This window comes from Podarcis liolepis (assembly GCF_965112155.1).
Source record: "Podarcis liolepis genome assembly, chromosome: 3".
NCBI lineage: Eukaryota > Metazoa > Chordata > Lepidosauria > Squamata > Lacertidae > Podarcis > Podarcis liolepis.
In genome coordinates this window covers 99565086-99578208 of record NC_139557.1, presented here as the reverse complement: position 1 = coordinate 99578208, position 13123 = coordinate 99565086, and the positions used below count along the sequence as shown (strand labels likewise).

Sequence of the window (13123 nt, the reverse complement as noted above, 5' to 3'; positions counted from 1 at the left end):
GAGTAGAATGTGCTTCTTAGCAGCAAACACATGCTTGCAACTGCTTTCTGGAAAAGATTCCTAATTTAAAAGAACACGAACCAGGGTTTTGAAAAGGCAGGTCCCTGGTGGAGAATTGTCTCTTCAGGTCAGATGCAATACACATACATACACATTTCAAAAACATAATTTTACATTTGTGTCTGTGCTTGCTTCCTTGAGTGTTAGATTTGTGCTTGCGGCGATCTTTCGTTTACACAATGTGGGGTTATTGGAGAACATTTGCCGGTATCTTGCCGAGTCATTTGAATTGCTTTGTTGCACCCAACTGATTTGTAGAAGGTTGCACTTGGCTTTGCACCACACTGAGTGTCGGTGATAGACCCTTGCCTGCAGTTATGGGAAACCTGCAGAAGCATACCTTTGATTTCCAGCAACCAGATTTATCATACTGCGTTTCTGACTTAAGGCAAGGTAATTCCGGTTCTTTGGGCTGGGATGGTAATGTAATCCTGGCTTAAATGTATGTGATGAGATTTAATTGTTTTCTGGGATGGGGGAATTGAGCATCAAATTTCACAGCTTGATATTTTGCCTCGGCTTTGCTCTGAACATTGGGGCCCCCTGGAATCTTGCCTTGCTGCATTCTCCTACAGCTGTTATAGAAAGATAGAGGAAACAGGTTCCTGGAATTGATCTCTCTGGTAGAAAGTGATCGGGGCTGGTCCTTGGTTTAATGTTGTATGATAGATGCAGGGACACCGTGTGTCTCTCTGCAGGCATTGAGCATGGGAATTCATTCTTAGACCAAGAGGGTAGTGAAAACCTTTCTGTGCATGGATTTTCCCTCCTGACTCTGTTCCAAGTGCAAAACTGAGCATTTTCCAGCACTTTGAGAACTTGTTATTCCTATTTGTGATACTGGTTCTGTTGGCATAGAAGGTGGCCTTCTTTATATTTTGAGGAGGGTTATATTTCACTCTTATATGTATTGTTCTTTCAGATCCACACCCCCGTTTTTTATTTTCATTAAGCTGTCATGTGCTGTTAAGATCAAGTTAGAGTCAAAATCTAGGGAGATATAAATACTGGGAATGGGTTCTTCAGTATCTTGGCTGCATAACATGCTTGCAAATGCTTTGCTTTTGCTTCTAGGGCTGCGACTCCCAAATGAGCATGTCAGAAATGTCCTGCAGTGAAAGTACCTCCTCCTGTCAGTCTCTGGCACATGGCTCAGCTCCAGAAATCCTCATTGGACTGCTTTATAATGCCACAACTGGAAGACTAGCAGCAGAAGTGATAAAAGGCAGCCACTTCAAAAACCTGGCAGCAAACAGACCACCCAGTGAGTGGAATATATTTTTTTTATCCTAATACTTCTGCACTTGGGGGGATTTCACTGGTGGGGACTTCAATCCTATCATTTAGCTTTATCCAGTCAAACTGAAATACTGCAATCATCAGCTAATCTGTTTCATGTTTTATATTTCCAGTCATTGGGGAAATGGCAGAAATCTAAAATTCAAAATATTAGTTGTGATTTGACAAGATCCTTTTAATTTTTCATGACTGGCTGACTAATAAATTGCCTTTATCATAATGATTAATTGCTAAACTATTAATGCCTCACATCACAGAGCCAATATAAAAAGTTATAATGTATTTTAAAAGTGTGTGCCAATGAATGTTTATGTAAATGTGTTGATGCTACTGCGGTTAAGGATCCTCTTGTAAGAGTTTATCAGTGTGTGAGAGTTTAACTGATACCGACATGTATAATTTAGATTTTATATTCTCATAGTATAATATGATTTATATTATATTTATTCCTGATACCAGATATGAAGAAATGTTGCACACTCTAGAGATAGATAGGAAGACAGTCATGCGGTTTGTTCTTGGCTTCCTGCTTCTTGTTTGTATGCGGTACTCAAACAACAAACCTGAGTTCAGACATAATGCTAAGCCAAACCATGGGGTAGCATTGGGTTGGACAGCAGTAGCAAGACCAGGAAGGAGCAAAGTGGCTGTGATTTCTACTGTGCGTACCCGTGCACTTGAACAGTCACACTGAGCCATGGTTTGGCTTGCCCTTATGGATAAACTGGGCAAATATGGGTGCAATCCTAAGAAATTGCAGACCTCTCACTCCATGGGTAGAGAGGGAGATCTGCAGACAGAGGAGATCTACCCCAGAGGGAACTTCTGTAACTGGAAGTCTCTTCTGCATCCAGTGCTTCTCATGTGTTGGTAAGGGAAAGGGGGCATGTCAGGGAAGAATGAAAGAAACATTGGATCCACACGATCTAAAGCTCTCCCATGCCCCTGGCATGCCCCCAACAATAGATGAAAAGGATGTCTTGGAACTTCCACATATTTTCCCTGCAGTGGCCTGGCATCCACCTCCCAGCCTAGTCATCACAAGACTGTCAAGGCTCTGTTCTTCCACTGTGAATTCTTCCTTTCCTGCCCCCACTAGACTGCTCCACCCCATAGCCTCAGATGGAGCTAGGAATGTGTTTGAACTGGGCATATTTGAGTTCCTTTTGTTCACTTGTCGGGACCAGAATGTGCAAGCGGGCCCAGGAATCAGATGTACATTGTGCTAGCACCCAAATTTAGCCCTTGGGAGCCACGCATATATAAATCAGTAAAGAAAAAAGTAAGTGGTAGAAAACCACAGTGGTAGTCAGAACCTAGGGAGGAGAAAAGACAAACTAGGTACGATACTCAACAACCATTGCTACCAAGATGTTAAGTCGTAAGAACATAAGAAGAGCCCTGCTGGATCAGGCCAATAGGCCATCTAGTCCAGCATCCTGTTCACACAGTGGCCAGCCAGATGTCTGTTGGAAGCCTGCGAGCAGGACCTGAGTGCAACAGCAATCTCCCCTCCTGCTGTTTCCAGCAACTGGTACTCAGAAGTATTACTGCCATGGAGATAGTCGTTGTGGCTGATAGCCATCAATTGCCCTCTCCTGCATGAATTTGTCTAATCCTCTTTTAAAGCTATCTAGGTTGGCGCTGTGGGTTAAACCACAGAGCCTAGGACTTGCCGATCAGAAGGTCGGCGGTTCGAATCCCTGCAACGGGGTGAGCTCCCGTTGCTCGTTCCCTGCTCCTGCCAACCTAGCAGTTTGAAAGCACGCAGTGTAAGTAGATAAATAGGTACTGCTCTGGCGGGAAGGCAAACGGTGTTTCCGTGCGCTGCTCTGGTTTCGCCAGAAGCAGCTTAGTCATGCTGGCCACATGACCTGGAAGCTGTACACTGGCTCCCTTGGCCAATAAAGCGAGATGAGCGCCACAACCCCAGAGTCGGTCACGACTGGACCTAATGTTCAGGGGTCCCTTTATCTTTACCTTATTTTGGTGGCTATCTCTGCTGCTGGGGGAGTGAGTTCCGTAGTTTAACTATGTGCTGTGTGAAGAAATACTTTCTTTTATCTGTCCTGCATCTTCCAGCATTCGGCTTAATGTCCTTGAGTTCTAGTGTTATGAGAGAGGGAGAAAAACTTTTCTCTATCCACTTCTTCCATGCCATTCATAATTGTATACACTTCTATCTATCCGTTTGGGTTGCTGCAAGCATTATTTTTTGAAAAAACCCTTTTTAACAGACGCTTCAGGTTACAGACGCTTCAGGTTACAGACTCCGCTAACCCAGAGATAGTACCTCAGGTTAAGAACTTTGCTTCAGGATGAGAACAGAAATCGTGTGGTGGCGGCAGCAGGAGGCCCCCTTAGCTAAAGTGATACCTCAGGTTAAGAACAGTTTCAGGTTAAGAAAAAACCTCTAGATCGAATTAAGTTCTTAACCCGAGGTACCACTGTATCTTCTTCCATTTTGTTTGAAATGGACCCATATTACCGTCATGAGTTTAGGAATCTGGTGCCCTGATCCAGAATCTCCTTGCACATGCAGGTGTTGTGATCCACACACCAAATTTTTCTATCTGTTCATTGCAGTGTTGGGAACAGATCTAGGCACTAATCTCCACTATGTTTTTCACTCAGGCTTCCCTGACACTGTAGTTTGAGTAGAAAGCCTATTCTTACAGGAGAACTTTATGGGTGCATTGAAGCAGCCATTAAGCTTTAGATGGTCTATGATCACATGATTTTGCACTTGGTGTAATAATTTATCTCAGATGAATGATGGTGTAAAGTAGCATTAAATGTACAGAATAGTGTTGTGGTTGTTGTTTTTTTAATAAAAAAACAAAACACCCAACAACCAGTGTATTGATCAAACTAATGTTTAATCCAATTAGCTTTCACCTTATTGTTTGTAATATATACAGGATTCAATTCAGTGACCGCTTACCCTTTTGTAATCCCATTGACCTCAAATGAGGCTCCACTAGTTTGAGGTCATTGAACTGACCCTTACTCAAAAAGCTGGAGTTTGCATGAAAAAGAGGGTGGTCCGGTAAAGGTGACACTATGATTTCTGTAGTTTTGTAGCGTAATCTTTTGCATGAATCTGTATGTTCTGTGTTAGAAACACAATAGAAATTAGTACTAAAATATCCCATTACTTGAAACAGTGTAATTTTTTCCCCTGTTAAAGATTACACAGTGACCTTGCAGAATTCATTTCATTCAATTGTACCTGCCAATCCTTTTGTTTGGTCCCTCTCTCTAAACGGATTTGTTAAGGTTTCATTTTCTTCCACTCTGGTGAATAGTGTTTCCTCTTAAACTTTAACCTTTGATCCTCTCTCACCCAACTATTGACATCTGGTCATTATTTCTTTTACTGCTTTCCACCCCCTGTTGTCAGACGGACTGTTCTGTTGTCTAAAACACTTGATAGGTGGACAGGTTTATATAATACGAGGTGAGTTCCTGTAGAGACTAATTGGATGTTGTCTTTTTCATGCAAAAGAAAGTTGCCAGCAGCAAAGCTCTCCACCACTCGCCACCATGTTGGTTTCTGACAATTTACCTTAATTAACTATTTCACTCTTTTAATGGAGATAGACCAAATCTCTGACTGGATGATGGTATTTCAAAGATCTGAAAATTAAAATGTGAAGTCTAACGGGTAAGCCAAAAAAGAAGACACAAAAACTTTCTTGTTTCTAAATACCATTAAATACAGATATAGATGCAGCATCCTGCATTCAGTGGCCATGAGTGTATTTTCCCAGACAAAGTGGAAAACACTATAATGAAACTGATAGTTTTTGGTGTCAAATGTTGTATTAATGAATTCATGTCCACGATTCAGTAGCTCTGGTGCACAGATAGAGGCTTTCCTGTTCTCTTCTATCAACATTGGAATATATCCCCCTGTGCAGATAGGATTTTGGATTGTGGCCTGACTATCTGAGCTATTGTTATAGCCTAGTACTTCTTAAAAGCACTATAAAGCAACTGTGCCCAAATAATGTAACAAAACAACACATTGAATATTAAAAATTAGACATGAAGAGAGAGCATTACTCAGATGAGTAAACATCAGCTTGTCAATGCATTTTGTTTTTTGGCATTTTAAATATTCACAAATGAAAGAAAAAACTGACAACCCTTGAACCACATCCATGCAGAGAATTTTCCCCCAGTAAACATTTCATTCTGAGCACCCATGATGTCATCACTGCACTCCACCTCATACACATATTTTTACTTGTAAATTATTTGTTTATTTCATTTCTCTTTTTATCCACCTGTTTACATTATCTGAAAACTCTGAAATGCTTTACAGTGTTGTGGCCAGTTGTAGCTTGCTGAGTGTTAATGCTACACATGTCTGCTTTATGCAAGTGAGCAGGGGGTGAATGGATAGAAGGATTATGAGGTATACCTTTAAGTAAACTTGTTATGTAAGGATAATGCAATTAAGTAAAAGTTGAACTTCAATGTTTACTTCCTTTTTTAAACATGGCTTAAGTTTAGTCAACTACTCAAAATCCAACATGGTATACGCCATAACCTTAAAGATAGTCTGGTGTATTTTCGTAGGAGAAATCCTTTGTCTAAAGCATCTTATGCATGACATTGTTTATTTTGTAGATACGTTTGTTAAGCTGACGTTGCTGAATTCTATGGGCCAAGAGATGTCCAAATGCAAGACATCTATCCGAAGAGGGCAACCGAATCCAGTCTACAAAGAGACCTTTATTTTCCAGGTGGCACTGTTTCAGCTTTCTGACGTTACACTCATATTGTCTGTGTACAATAAACGCAGCATGAAACGAAAGGAAATGATAGGCTGGATTTCTTTAGGTTTGAACAGTTCTGGCGAAGAGGAACTAAATCACTGGACTGAGATGAAGGAATCCAAAGGACAGCAAGTATGTAGGTGGCACTCCTTGTTAGAATCTTAATGAGTAGTTGCAGCTCCACGTAATGTCAGGATTCCACGAGGCTGCCCCGCAGGTGCAACCAAGAGAAAGTGTTGCAGAAGTTACAATTCAACATTCCACTTTTACAGATGCACAAGACGCCGTGGAGCAGAATTTACTTTCGCATCTTCAGTTGACACCACTGAGTTCAGGTGACATGCACTGGACGCAGAAGAAAGAGCAATCCCAAGTCCTTATTTTGACGCTTTCAGGATTGTTTTGGTTCACATCTCAGTTTTCCATTTAACTAATAGGTATTTTGTGTAAATCATCTACTATTGCAAAGTTCTCTTGATCGTGTTTGTTTTCTTAGAGGTGCTATGCTGTGTTATATATGACTTGTCGAGAAGCAGATTTAGAGAGCTGGGGGAGTAGTTAACTAGTGGAACACAAAAATTAGAATTTTGGCACACAGTTGGAACATTGCTTCCCCACCCCCTTAGGAACTTAACATTTCCTTAACGGAGTTTAATTTTGAAGAACAACATGCAAGAGCACTCCTGCATGTTGACTGCTTATCAGATACACAAACAGCTCCTCTGTGGTGCCTGCTTTAGGTTGGGGGTTGTAACTCCCTATTCACTCCCAAGAGCGGAAGTTGTTCGAATGATGAATCACTGCTAATAGTGTGCATAAACCCATCACAATTCATCCCTGGCAAACACCTTTTTGTGTTGTTTCAGGAGCTTACAGACTTGTTTCACCGGTGGCAGCAGTGAGAGAAAAGAAAAATGTGTGTGTACACCATGGGAAGGGAAGCCTCTCTCAAAAAACTTTCTGCTCTCTTGAACTATTGTGAGAGTGCCAATTTACCATGCAGGATCCTCTTGCGTGCCGTTTCCTTGGATCTGTCAAATCAGGTCTCAATATTTTTGGCATTGATCAAATTGTCTTTGAGTCCACCTCAGGAATAATCTCCACTTTATGTCATGCAGCGATCATTTTTTGTTTTACGGATCCCTCACAGGCCTATTTAGACAGGTTGAAAACACAGGATCTAAAGAGCTGCACAACTAATTCAATGTGCCTAAGGGAGCTTTAGACGTGTGTTTCTCAAATAGCAGCCCTCCATGCTTTGAAACGGAGAGGAATTTTCACAGTATGGAGGTCGAGTTTTTTTTTAAAAAAAAGTTTCACTGCATGAACAGAAGCACCAGGACACAACTAAAGTCATCCTATTTCCCCCAGTAGTAGAGCATGGTTGAAATCCTGTACAGTGGTGCCCCGCAAGACAAATGCCTCGCAAGACGGAAAACTCGCTAGACGAAAGAGTTTTCCGTTTTGGAGGTGCTTCACAAAAAGAATCTCCTATGGGCTTGCTTCGCAAGACGAAAATGTCTTGCAAGTTCCTGCGGGTTTTTCCCCCTCCCCCCCTTTTCTAAGCCGCTTATCAGCTGATCCGATAAGCTGCTAAAAGCCGCTAATAGCGCTAATCCGCTAATCCTTCAATGGGCTTGCTTCGCAAGACGAAAAAACCGCTAGACGAAGAGAATCACAGAACGGATTCTTTTCGTCTTGCGAGGCACCACTGTATGCAGTTTCTGGCAAGTCTCACTGATACCAGTGGTATTTTTGTTTAGGTAGCAGACTGCAGGACTCCAGCTAATAACTTTACTAAAATTTCATTGTCATTAAATCAGTTGGTCTTTACATGAACCTTGTATTACAAACCTTTGAAAATTCAAAGGTGATAAAATCTAAGGATTAAAACAGCTGGGAATAAGGACTTGGGTAATCTTTGATAATAAATAAGGGAAATAAACTTCTATGACATCTGTCAGTTTATTTAACTTCAGCAATGTGTTAATCATAATATAAATCTTGGAAAGGCAGCTTCATGCATTATGAGATTTGAAGCACAAAGGAAAGTACGACTAGAGTCTGCTAGTTTTAAAGTTCTTGCAATAAATTGTTTCACCACTTTCTGTTTCAACTACTGGTAAATTTCAGGGATTCTGTGTGATACTGAAGCTTTCCTTGAGGATGAGGTTGGCATCATGATTAAAAATTAGTACAGTTTAAATAAGCACCTAGAACTTCTAGTATTCATATCTGAGGATGGAATCTCTATCTGTTGCAAGTGTTGTCAGAGCTCATGAATTCCTAGTTAAGTGCCAGATTCAGTTAAGATTTCTGGATGAGGTGAGTCTGTGAAAAAAGATTCATGTTTCCTTTATTTATTTAGAGTGAGCTGATTGAGAAAGTGCATATTTATCACTGTTTTCTTCACAATATTTTTGAATGCTGCTAAGTTTGAGATCCAGTTTTTGCATGAATGGATACAAGTGCATCATATGAAGTATGTGCAATGTTCCCAGTCTCAAAATTCTTAAGAACCTCCTTAAAAATTCCCAGCTGTTGTCTTGAAATTGTTATTCAGTGCCTTTCATGTTTCACCACTTAAATTTGTAACTGTAATGCGATGCTGAACTGGATGATTTAAGTCTTGATTGATTTAAAGATTTACCAAATGAATTTTCCCTCCTGTGTTGCATGAAGAGTATGGCACACAAAATATAATTTGTTAAAAGAAAACCATTCAGGAACTTTTGCAAACATAAATAATGTTAATAGTTGTTCAGTATAGTATAATCTTTCCAGTTTTGTTTCTTATTGATTTCGCAGTGCATCCTTATACAAGCCTTATTACAAGATTTTTTGTTTCAGAAGTCCTCACTTTACAACCTTTTTGTTAAAATGGAGACACTTGGGATCTACTTGTAGATCTAAGCCTCCAGTTCCAATAAGGCTTACCAGAAAATAAGTACTATTGAACTCATTTAAACTTCTGAGTAAGCATATTTAGGATTGCTCTGTAAGACTTGCACTGTCATAGTGCCTTGAAGATTGGATTATGCATTCATACAGAGAAGGAGCAGACGAATAAACTGTGGCTTCATAACAATATTCCTAATTTTAAAAATGTATTACTTGGTTGGTGGTTATGACCTAAGAGATTCCTAATTCACAAAGTTGTCTAATCAGGATTGTACCTCTGCATATTCTTTGCTTTTTAAAGTGCAGTATAGATACAGCTATTGAGTAATTCTGCTAAAAGGCAAGATAGAAGTGAGCAGAGTATTATTTTTTTATGAACGTTGTTTGCCATATTAACACCTTTGCCCTAATTTTCACATTGGTTGCCTTGTTTGGAAATTACCTTGTACACATAAAGCATTTGATGGGTAAGAAACATTCAAATCTTCTTCCATCTTTCTACAGGATTGTTGTACAGGTATTAACTGAAAATTCAACTTTTGTACCATAAGACTTTTTAAAAACAACAACAAACATATTTGGGTATGTATTTAGAAAGGCCTAAAGGGAATTCAGCAAGTCACGTTAACATAAGATCCTATTAATAGAACACTCCTTTTGGTGGCTCTTATTTTTATTTTGTTGTTTGGGATTATCATTACTGTATTAGTTACTAGATTCCCTCCCTCCCTTCTTCAACTAGCTCAAGGCAACAGATTAATGTCATAACACTTTGCATAAATGGTGCCCTAGGGTTAATAATTAATATGTTCAGTGACTCCTTTTAGTGCAAGAAATGTCCTAAATGCATAGCAATTTGATGTCGGAAAAAATCGTATAAAGTCTTTGTAAATTGTCACGTGCAATAACTGCATAATGTGTACACAAACTGGAAATGGCATGTACATGTAGTAACACAGGTACAGGTTTTAAAAGACAGTGTATGTGCAGTTTCCAGTTTTGTGCACACAACAAAATAGAGGCTAGTACATGTGAGTTAACAGTTTCTTCCTATATGGTGGAGTAATATGCTTAGGAAAGCAGTATGTGGTTAGCCTTTCCCCTACCATGATGCCAGAATATAGTGTGAGCTAGGGCCAACAGATGTATAGCCTTTTCAGTGTAGTTGCTGCCATAACACTGCCTCTCTAAAGCTAGTTCCCATGTTGTACTAGATCACAGGGGCATTTCCCATGCTACCTGACTTTAGTGCGGGAAGTATCTACATGGTCTGATCCAGCCTTCAACCAGCCTGATACTTTCTAGATGTTTTGTGCTGGCTAGCGATGATAAGAGCTGTAGTCCAAAATTTCTGGAGGGCAGCAGGTTGGCAAAGGCTGGTCTGCCTTAACAACAGGATATAAATACAAAATATTATCTGGGGCAGGAGAGCCTGCCAGACACAAGCAACTTTGTGACAGCAGCTGCACCCAAAATACCATATGGATTGCCCCCATATTTTCTTTTACCCAAACATTGCAATTTTTCATGTGAAAGTACTGTGGGTTGTATCCCAGTCTAGTCCTACTCAGAACTAACCCATTGAAGTTAATAGACATGGCTAACTTACTTTCATTAATGTAATGGGTCTACCCTGAGTAGAACTTAATTGGCTACAACCCTCTTTTTCTTTGAGTGCAGAAATTATATCTTGATTTGTATGTTTAGGGAAAGGGCCTTGTGGTGTTGAGGACTCTCGCAAGGGACTGTGTTGCTTCAAGTTCCTGTCTAGCAAGTCACCCAGTGATTACCGCTTGAGAGCGAGGCATTTTAATGTACTCATTTTGGGTGTCTTGGAAATATTCTTGCTTGAATGCTGTTGGCAAAGGGGCCGTCATGCTTTTCAAACTCTGACTTGGCATATTCTCTGAATCGTTTCCAACTGTTCCAACTGCTTTCTTGCTAATCTGTGGATTATTGCTGAATGCCAGCAAGCCTTTTACGGGAGGGCTATGGCTTATATGGCAGGATCTTGCTTGCAGAAGATCCCTGGTTCAATCAGTGGCATATGTAGTTGAAAGGAACTCAGGTTGCAACGTTGGTGAAGATCTCTTGTCCAAAACCTTGAATGCCACTGAAGTACTGGGAAAGGCAGGCCAGTGGTTTGGCTCAGAAGTGAGAATCAGCCTCATGTGATCAAACTCATTGGGGCTTTTGTTTTTGCTCTTGATGTTAGAAGAACAGAAATTGCATCCTATGGGCGGGGGGGGGGGAATAGTGTGGTTCTTTTTCTGCTGTTGATTTTACTCACTGTTCATGTTTGGATTCTCTTACATTGTTTTAAATCGTGATGATTTTTCATTTTTGTTATGCTCAGCCGTCTTCGGTGTTTTACACACACAAAAAAACCTGGACAGGATATTAGTTTTTAAAATAAATGAATAAATGATGCCACTAAAGGCAAGTGACATTAGGCAACCACAGATGCTATGTGAATGACGTGTAAAGTATAGTACCCCTTTTAACATGGATGAGTATGATTAAAAATCCCCTGTCTTCAATTTAATATCCTGTTCATCCTTTAGCAGCTTGGAATTTGTCTACTTTAAAGCTAAAAAGAAAGGGAATCATTTGAGGAACACTTCATTCAAATAGCAGTTATAGAATATCTGTCCTCGTGAAAAGAGAGATTAATTATAGATTCTCTTTTTTGGCAAATTGCTCTGTTCAAAGTCTGTAAGGCACTTACCAGGACTGGGAAGGTAGGAAGCCGCAGATTCACTGCTGCATCCTCAGCCCTACCTGCTGCTGCTGGACACAGGGAAAGGAGGGGTATTTCCTCCTCCGGCTTACTGCTGCTTCAGCTCCAGGGCTGGCATAGGATTGGGCCCCTTGGGGGATCCACGGGGATTTGGATTCCATCGGTCCATAATCTGTGGTGCCCCAAAATCCCCCATAACCTCTTGCCCAGGCATCTTCGTGGTAGACCCTCCCAACCAGCAGACACAAGTATGTGCCATCCTAGCCTCTCCCCCTGCCAACAACATTGTGAGGTTAGGGTGGCAGCCTTAACTCCTGAACAAACCACTGAGAGCACTTGCTTTTGGTTCTATGTTGACTGTGTGTTGTTCTCCCACTTGTTGTGATTTCCATGTGGCAGTCCTTTCATTTTCCTGCTGCAATAGAGAACGCACGTGGGAGGGAAAGTGTTTTATCTGATCTTTAGCAGAGTTCATATTTCTGAATGACAAATTTAAAACTCGCCTTCTGATAGGTTTGGGAACATGTATATCCCTTCAGGACTCTGGATGTTGTGCACACCTAGTTGCTTATGACTAGAACTGGGCTGGGACCTGTTGCATTAAGATAATTTCTCTGTTTGACGCTGGCATCACTGCTTATCTTTTGGCCTTCTATTTTAAACCAAGTAGAGAACTCTTATTAATTGCAAGAGGGTTTTCAACCATAGACAGAACTTCTAGGTGTGGATTAACTAGATACTGTGGTTATTTATGTATTTATTTAGCCTTCCTTACTACAGGAACTCTTGGGAAATGAGTTGCATGAAAGGCTCTGGCATGAGACCACCTCCATGGCCACCAGACTCTCATTAAAATCAAATAGCGATTAAAAAAACAAAATGTGGTGGCTGGAGACTCAGTGTAATGCTAGAACCCTTTTCTACCATGATGCTGCACAAGGGATTCACCACAGGGTAATTGTGAACACTCACCATGGAGTGAACAGATTATTGTCTGAGTCTGGATTATTGTCTGGAGCTTTATGCCCTGCCTAAAGATTGAATCTTGTCAATTGCAAGCCTTGTTACCCCAGTAACTGCTAGACATACTTCTCGTGAGCACAACATTTCTCACACATCAGCATGAGAATAGCATCCCTCTGCTTCCCCACAATAATAGAATTGGTAGGTTGGATAGTCCTGTGGACTAGCGCATGAAATGCACAGCTTCCTAGAGCCTAAAAAAAGAAAAGAAAAACAACACAATGATGTTTTCTGCACAGCTTTCTCTGAGCAGTGCAGAGTTTTTCATTCTTTTTCATGATTTGCATGCCTGTTCCACAAATCTCCCCTATCA

At 40.6% G+C, this 13123-nt stretch overlaps 1 protein-coding gene across 9 annotated transcripts in view; it reads left to right on the top strand.

Annotated features, from left to right (window-relative positions):
- SYT14 (synaptotagmin 14) overlaps positions 1–7444 on the top strand; it is a 78285-nt gene extending 70841 nt beyond the window's left edge. For 4 of the 9 annotated variants that reach the window (XM_083494372.1, XM_083494370.1, XM_083494367.1 and 1 more), the window contains 3 exons: positions 1135–1324; positions 4763–4819; positions 5998–7444. In XM_083494372.1, coding sequence (XP_083350498.1) covers positions 1135–1324; positions 4763–4819; positions 5998–6311 — 561 coding nt within the window. In that variant the 3' untranslated portion in view covers positions 6312–7444. Of the gene's footprint in view, positions 1–1134; positions 1325–4762; positions 4820–5997 lie in introns of those variants that run through there. The other 5 variants (XM_083494369.1, XM_083494366.1, XM_083494373.1 and 2 more) reach the window with 2 other exon arrangements.
- Positions 7445–13123: the final 5679 nt, after the last annotated feature.